The sequence below is a fragment of the Aspergillus thermomutatus genome (assembly GCF_002237265.1).
Source record: "Aspergillus thermomutatus strain HMR AF 39 chromosome Unknown NODE_428, whole genome shotgun sequence".
Taxonomy (NCBI): domain Eukaryota; kingdom Fungi; phylum Ascomycota; class Eurotiomycetes; order Eurotiales; family Aspergillaceae; genus Aspergillus; species Aspergillus thermomutatus.
The window spans coordinates 1-7,437 of NW_020798478.1; the positions used below are offsets into that span (position 1 = coordinate 1).

At 50.9% G+C, this 7,437-nt stretch overlaps 2 protein-coding genes across 2 annotated transcripts; one reads left to right on the top strand and one right to left on the bottom strand.

The window, feature by feature from the left end:
• Window positions 1-282: 282 nt before the first annotated feature.
• Window positions 283-1,776, top strand: SRK1 (serine/threonine-protein kinase; the record flags this gene model as incomplete). The annotated part of the gene is made up of 2 exons (XM_026753701.1): window positions 283-527; window positions 600-1,776. Coding segments are annotated over 2 exons (1,422 nt in total), but the record flags the coding sequence as incomplete, so codon positions are not given.
• A 971-nt stretch (window positions 1,777-2,747) lies between these two features.
• CDV56_100599 (putative sugar transporter) lies at window positions 2,748-4,940 on the bottom strand (the record flags this gene model as incomplete). The annotated part of the gene is made up of 7 exons (XM_026754218.1): window positions 2,748-3,313; window positions 3,374-3,807; window positions 3,869-4,018; window positions 4,087-4,304; window positions 4,358-4,370; window positions 4,428-4,527; window positions 4,658-4,940. 7 exons carry the CDS (start codon window positions 4,938-4,940, stop codon window positions 2,748-2,750), a joined length of 1,764 nt encoding a protein of 587 aa, XP_026609733.1.
• Window positions 4,941-7,437: the final 2,497 nt, after the last annotated feature.

Consider the following 7,437-nt stretch of genomic DNA (forward strand, 5'->3'; position numbering starts at 1 on the left):
TCTCTATCTCTGTTTCTTGCGTTTGCGCTTTTCTATGGTCTGTCGCTCTACTCAAAAGACATTTCGCCAATCTCTCTTCTTCTCTTAGCACGACGCCCATCTTCATCCGGATTTCAGGAAGAAACCAAAAGCTGCGGAGGTGCGCAATTCATCTCCCAAATCCTACTCGCGGCACCTTTTCTTCTCCCTTTACCATCGCCCTTTCCCTTCACACCGTCCCTTCCTTTGATCCCCCAACACTCAGGAACAATCGGTAGCGGAATATGCTAACATATGCTGCAGCGCGCGAACATCTTGAAAGAGGTCCAGATCATGCGACAACTCGATCACCCCAATATTGTCAAACTGATCGAATTCTCCGAGTCGCGCCAGTACTATTATATCGTTCTGGAACTGTGTCCAGGGGGCGAACTGTTCCATCAGATTGTGCGCTTGACCTATTTCAGTGAAGACCTCAGCCGTCACGTCATCATCCAGGTCGCTAAAGCCATCGAGTATCTTCATGAGACTTCGGGTGTTGTTCATCGGTACGTATCCTCAAACCCTGCTTCTGTGTGTAACAACAGGAAAGCAAGAAAACTGATCCTATCTTGCTCCAGTGACATCAAGCCAGAAAATCTCTTGTTCTACCCTATACCCTTCGTGCCGAGTAAGCACCCCAGGCCGGTCCAGCCCGGAGATGAGGAGAAGGTGGATGAAGGCGAATTCGTTCCTGGCGTTGGAGCCGGTGGGATAGGCACGATCAAAATTGCCGACTTTGGTTTGTCTAAAGTCATCTGGGATAGTCAGACTATGACCCCTTGTGGTACCGTCGGCTATACAGCGCCCGAGATCGTCAAGGACGAACGGTATTCCAAGAGCGTCGACATGTGGGCCCTTGGCTGTGTCCTCTACACCCTTCTCTGTGGTTTTCCTCCGTTTTACGACGAAAGTATTCAGGTTCTCACCGAGAAGGTCGCGCGGGGCCAGTACACCTTCTTGTCGCCATGGTGGGACGACATCTCCAAATCGGCTCAGGATCTCATCTCGCATCTTCTGACCGTCGACCCCGAGAAGCGGTATAGTATCAAGCAGTTCCTCGCTCACCCGTGGATCCGTCAGACAGATGAAGCGACCGAAGCAGCCGACGATGCGCCCCCGCTTGCCACCCCACTCGCTGCTCGTCAAACCAAGCAGCAGCCCCTGGATGCTCAAGCGGCCGATCAGGCACCTTACGCGCCTGTAAGTGCCCGGTTACTGGGTCCGGCTTCCGCCGGTTTGGATCGTCCCATGGATTTCCGGTCCCCCGGTGCGATCAACTTGCGAGAGGTGTTCGATGTCGGTTACGCAGTACATCGGCAAGAAGAGGAAGGTAAACGGCGCAAGAATTTCCGACAAGGATACCGGGGTGCCAACCCGACCACCGGGTTCCAGTCGGCTCTTAACCCCCTGAACGAGGACTATGACGACGAAGAGGATGACATCACATTACAACGCGTCCAGAACGACGCCTACCCCCCGGCGAAGATCCCCAAAGCCTCTCAGCACGCGGGAGATGTTGCAGCTATGGAGGCCAAATTACGGTCAACGAACTTGGGAGCGCCCAGTCACGCTGCTCAAGCTAGACAGGCGCACCAGCCTCGACAGCAGGGCTATGGCACACATAGCGCGAACGTTGCGGCAGCCGCAAAGCAGAGCATCGGCCGGCAGTCGCGGCAACCGTTCGAGTTGAGCCTCGACAATGCGACTTTGTTAGAAAAGAGAGGCAGACGGCAACAGGACCAGGCTGTCGTCTAAGCCGTCCTACGTTTGCTTCCTGTTCCTTTTCTTTCTTTTTTCTCTTCAACCGAATCCAGTCTAATACCTTCTCTCCGTTACGATGTGTCCAACATGTACGTTCGATGGGAGTAATGGGTTCCACATAGTTTACATATCGCTCTGGCTTATGGTTTGCGCCAGGGTCATGACTTTGCATCTGTTATGGATTTATGATAGTCACCTCTGTTTCTGTTATGTTTGCGTTGGACCGGAGCATACATGTACCGTCCGCTGGCTGGCTGTTCTTTGCTTTCTCTCCTGATGCCGTTTTTTACTTTTCTTTTTTTTTTTTTTTTTTTCCTGTGTCACTCATGCATAAGAGAATCTTGGGCTTATGACAACACCATATCTCATGGCCAACAGGGTTGTTCCTGCGTTTTATTCGATCCTTTTCCCTCCGCCATCGATGCTCCCCAATCTTGGCCCGATGGATATGTACTTGCTTGCTTGACTGCTTTGTAGATGCCAGTTCTACCCAAGTGTACAGAAGTAGAATGTAAAGAGACATAGAGATATATGCAGAGGGGGCAATGGTGATTACAACGTTCATCTGACGGCCAATGCAGTCATGAATATCTCTCCATATTTATATCCATATTTATCACTTGGTGATATATACATTGATTGCGCATCCGCTAACTACAGAGAGACGGGATAGGTACTTTCACCCACGGAGAAGGAAAGTCATCCGAATAAACAAAACAGCAGGGTATACATGTCCAAGCCCACCTCATCAAGCATGGCATCATCACGGAGGTATTCATGTATCATCGGCTAGAGAAAACACCAACGGATGTAGACTTTTTTTTTTTTTCCCTTTCTTTTTCTTCGGGCTGAGAATATGTGCGACTTTCGGTATTTATCATCTTTCATGCCCATGTTCTGGTAAGGGTATCACACTCCACAAGGTGGAGAAGAGAAGAGAAGAGAAAAGGAAGAAAAAAAATGCTTTATAGCGACTGCTTCCCCATCGTCTCGATCGGAAGACAGCACATGGCCACAAAGGACGCGAGGATCAGCGCTCCAGACGCGTAGATGGGGGCGTGGGGGCTCGAGCTCCCGCCGTAGACGGCGACGAGGGGCGCGCAGAGCCCCGCGATGCGGTTCAGACAGCTCGAGATGCCCGTGCCCGTGCCGCGGCTGGGGGCGGGGAAAACCTCCGGGGTGTAGGCGTAGAGGACGCCGTACATGATATTCTGGAAGAAGGCCTCGAGGCAGGTGCAGACGAGCTGGACGTTGGAGTCGGTGGAGGCGGTGAAGCAGAAGAGGAGGATGCCGGTGATGAGCGTCGAGATGACCATTGTGCCCCTGCGGCCGACGTACTTGATCTCGACGGTGTAGCAGGCCAGGACGGAACCCGGGACGCCGACGATGGAGGTGATGGCGTAGTTGCGGTAGGTGATGTAGGTGGAGGTCTCGGTGGAGCCGCCGGCGTTCTTGATGTATTGGGGCAGGAAGGCGTTGAAGAGGGGGTAGCCCATTCCGATGGTGGTCCAGCAGAACCAAAGGATGACCGCTGTGGAGAAGCACAGGTTAGCGTAAGGTTTATATTGACTCTGGAGAGAAGGAAACCTACTGGTGATGCCGAGTTTCTTGGTCGCGAACAGGGGGCGGATGCGCTGCAGAGAGAACTTGGACAGGTATCTCTCGACAATTTGCTTGTTGCTAAGGGTTTGGGGGGTGTTCTCCTCGGGGTAACCACCAATCTCATTGAGAATGTCCACGGTGAGCCAGGTCTTGGCTTTGTTCTTGTAGGCAATCCCGTGGACCGCAGCAACGGCCTCCTCCTGACGACCACGAGCGAGCAAGAACTTGGGGGACTCGTAGAGATGGAACAGGAAGAAGCGGCAGATAAACATGACAAAGGTCAGGGCGCCCATGGTGAGCACGAAGTATCTCCAGCCCATATTGTTGTCCTTGCCGCAGCAGGCGACTCCGTCACCGACTGCGTTGCAGGAGGGCAGGTCATCCGCGCAGCTATAAGTCGGGATCAAGGCCCAGGCGAGAAGACTAACGGCTTATTAGATGATTTGTTAAGTTTAAATGAATCGACGGTTCGGTCAGCACCAACCTAGCGATAAGCTGACCAACAGGCCACCATACACTCAGCATGGTCAAGAGATTTCCGGAAGCGAAAGGCAGGAATTCCAAGAAAAGAGCTCCATCAACAGGCAGATTACCGCCGACACCGAGGCCCAGGCAGGCGAACAAAGCACAGACACTGGGTTCGAGGTAAGTTAGCCGCGAATTTCGACCCAGACTGCGGGCAGAAATATCGAATGAACATACCCAATCCATGTGGGACTACCACCCGCGGCCAAACCAAAAGCACCACAAATAAAGAGGGTCATGTTGAAGGCTGGTCGACGTCCAATGATATCTGATGCGACACCCCAGAAGGATGCACCCAGGCAAAGCCCTACGAACAAGGCGCAGGTTGTGAAACGGACCCGAGTGGAAGAAATGCCAAACTCAGACGAGACCGGGGTTAATGTAAGGGCAACTCCCTAATCTGATCAGTGTCTGGGGTTCTATGCACTGGCATTGATAACGTTCTTACCTGTAGCCAAAGGCTGCAAGAACGATTAGCGACGAACAGTCAAACTAAGAAAAGGGAGCGTCTAACTTACTTGTCTGCCAACCAACCGAACCCACAAAGAGCGAACAATTCCCATTGATAACGGCCCATGCCGATATCCTGGATTGCTCGGTTAATGACCTTTGACTTGCCTAGAACACGACAACATTAGATCGGATATTCTTGAGGCTGAAAAAGTAGACTCCGTTTGAAGATAAAGGGCCGAGGGACTGGAAAAATAGAAGCATCCAAGTCTCAATATTCGTGGACAACAGGACATACGGTCATAAGCGGAATCATGCCCCGAAGCAGCAACATCAGACTCGATCTCAGCACGGAGAGCTTCAATGGTCAGATGGCTGCACTCGGGAATGGAAGCGGCAGAGCCGTTCTCCTGAGAAGGAGCCTTGTCAAGGCCGAAATCGTCAGTTTTCTCCTTTGGGTTGCCCTTCTTTTCCAGGGCTGGGCTTTCTGGGCGCGCATGCGATGGGGCATCGGCGAGGGGAATGACGACGCCATGGAAAGTTGTGTGGTCGTGTTTCTGAAACGGGTTGAACAACGGCATGATGGCTGGAGGGTCTGGCGATGCTACTATGGGACGATTGGGATTGCCGTGTGCACGGAATGGTCCGGTTCGAGGTCGGATTTCTTGTCGCTCAGAGCTAGATCTACTGTCTCTTCGACTCCGTTATTGGCGCAATTGGGAAATTGATTGGTCACGATTTCTGTTCGTTAAACGGGCAAGGCCAAGAGGGGCGGATTCAGCGGTTTGTTGCTCGGGGCCAAAAAGAGGCGCAATGGCTGTCGAACACGAGGATATCCGTCCACGGGCTCTACTTCGGGGCGAAATCGTCCGAGGCCTGTCGCAAGGGACAATGATTTGTGGTTCTCGGCTGAGAATGGCGCTGAGGGTATATGATTGAGATTCTGGTTGTTGTTGTTGTTGCTGCTGCTGCTACGCCGTACAGCTGAAGGCCAGGATGCCGTTTGTCACAGGCGCAAAAATTCGCAGTAGGATGAGAGGAGTAATATATGAAACAAGAATAGACACTGAGACTCGACAATCTTAGAAAAGACCGTCTCACAGGATGGGATCTGACAGCTTGAGAAGGCAACACAACCACAGTCCTGAGGGAAATGTGGGGTCGATAGGTTGAGGCGGGCAAGAGTCAACCGAGAGAAGCTGTAAAGAATCAGCTATCACCTGGATTAGAGGATAGGGGGAAGAGGATAGGGGGAAGAGGGCCGAAGGATGGGAGAAGGAAGACTGCAGGAGTTGAGGGAGAGAACAATGTCAGCGCAAAATAGTGGGCAACCCAAGATCTATATATGGGGACTCCAATGGAGGGGGATGTCTGCTCGGGACTCGGACAATGCAGGGAAGATGGGGAAAGGAAGCCTCGAGAGTCGAGAGGATAAAATTGATGGACCCAGATCCAATTGTACAATCAGAAGGGAGAGAAACGCAATAATAATGATGAGCAGAATGCATTTTGATTGAGCATTTCCCACGGCAATACCTTTCTAGGACACAGACGACAGAAGACGGGAGGCTATCTACAGTGGTTCCCTATGGGTCTGATGGGTCTGAACGTGGTTAGATTATTACTAGTGCGGTTCAGTCCTGTAATATTACTTATCATACTTCAGTACCGTGGCCAAGGAGCCTCTCTTGAGGTCAAAAGATATTAGGTACCTGGAAGGATATAGGAGTATTTTTCTGAATCATCACCATTCTCAGACTAACTATCCTATTTTTCAACAGAAAATTATATCAGAGCAAGATAGACAGCTGCATATATGTCACTATTTGGACTACACTTGAAATACATAGATCTCCTTTAGGTACCCATGTCCTTGTACAGCCCAAACCGCCTGGTAAATTACTTTGTAACGCACCGGCCAAAAGCAACTGCTCTCAGTGGCTTGTGGGTATGAGGGTGGGGCTGCGGGCTCTTTTCCTTTTTCCTTAACCGGCTGTAGAAAGCGGTGGAGGCGGCGGTCTGGTGGCTTCGGCTGGCTTAGGTGGGAGTTTCACTAATCCACTCATAGACTAGTGTCACTTACTCTGCCAAGTGCGTGCCAACCTTGCCATGAGCCCATGACATGGAGACACAAACATGCTCCGAAGCAGCCTGTTCACCTGTATTAGACAAAGCATACAGGAAAGCATTCCCCGTCAGACAACTAACATGTCAAGCAAGGAAGCAAAATGGGTGGCACGAAGCCACCCGTTCTCCCGATCCCGAGCCGTTGTATGCTCATTTGTCGGAGGAGTGAAAATGCAGCAAGGGTATGAAGCCTGTCATAGCCTGTTGGTACTCTCAGGAGTGGCTCTGACCCAAGGCCCTAGGTAGGCACCAGTTCAGGTCCACCGTCAAAAATTTTTTTACAGTACGTAGTTAGTTCTTTTGTTCTTGTTGTTATCTACCTCTTGCAATCATTGTCTTTCTTTTTGCCATATCTATGCTAATCTTCTCAATCAAGTACATGTCTATTCCATCTGAGCCAGTGCACTGTGAAAGGAGCAAATCCATGGCCAGGGGTTGCGCAGAAAACTCTAGATAATGATAATGATCTTGGAAGTCCACGTGCTGAAGTGTTTGTAGATATTCTACGTCATCGGCAACTCCTTTTTCCGCGCTAATCCCGTCTAGGGCAAGGTTTGCCGCATTCCCACTTGGGAAATGGTCGGTACCAAAGACTACAGTAAGGTGTAAGGTAAGGTAACAAGGTTATTACCGGGGTTGTACCTTAGGTACCAAGTCCTGCGTACCTTCACGTGCCTCGTTTACGGTACATTCTACCTATTGTACTCTGTAACACAGGTGATATGGTGATGCCAGGATTCGGACCTCGCCTCTCGGCCGTAGAAAGTTCTCCATACCTGGACTTTATCATTTCTTGAAGATCAAGGATTCAGCAGCTAATATCGTCTATATTACCCAACAATACGTATTCCGTGTAGTTGACTGTCGACGCTTTGATCCAGTAGCCTACTGTAGCGTGCAAGGAAGTTCAGTCTTGTCCAGATCCGGTATCGATCGTCCTTGGATCTTGGC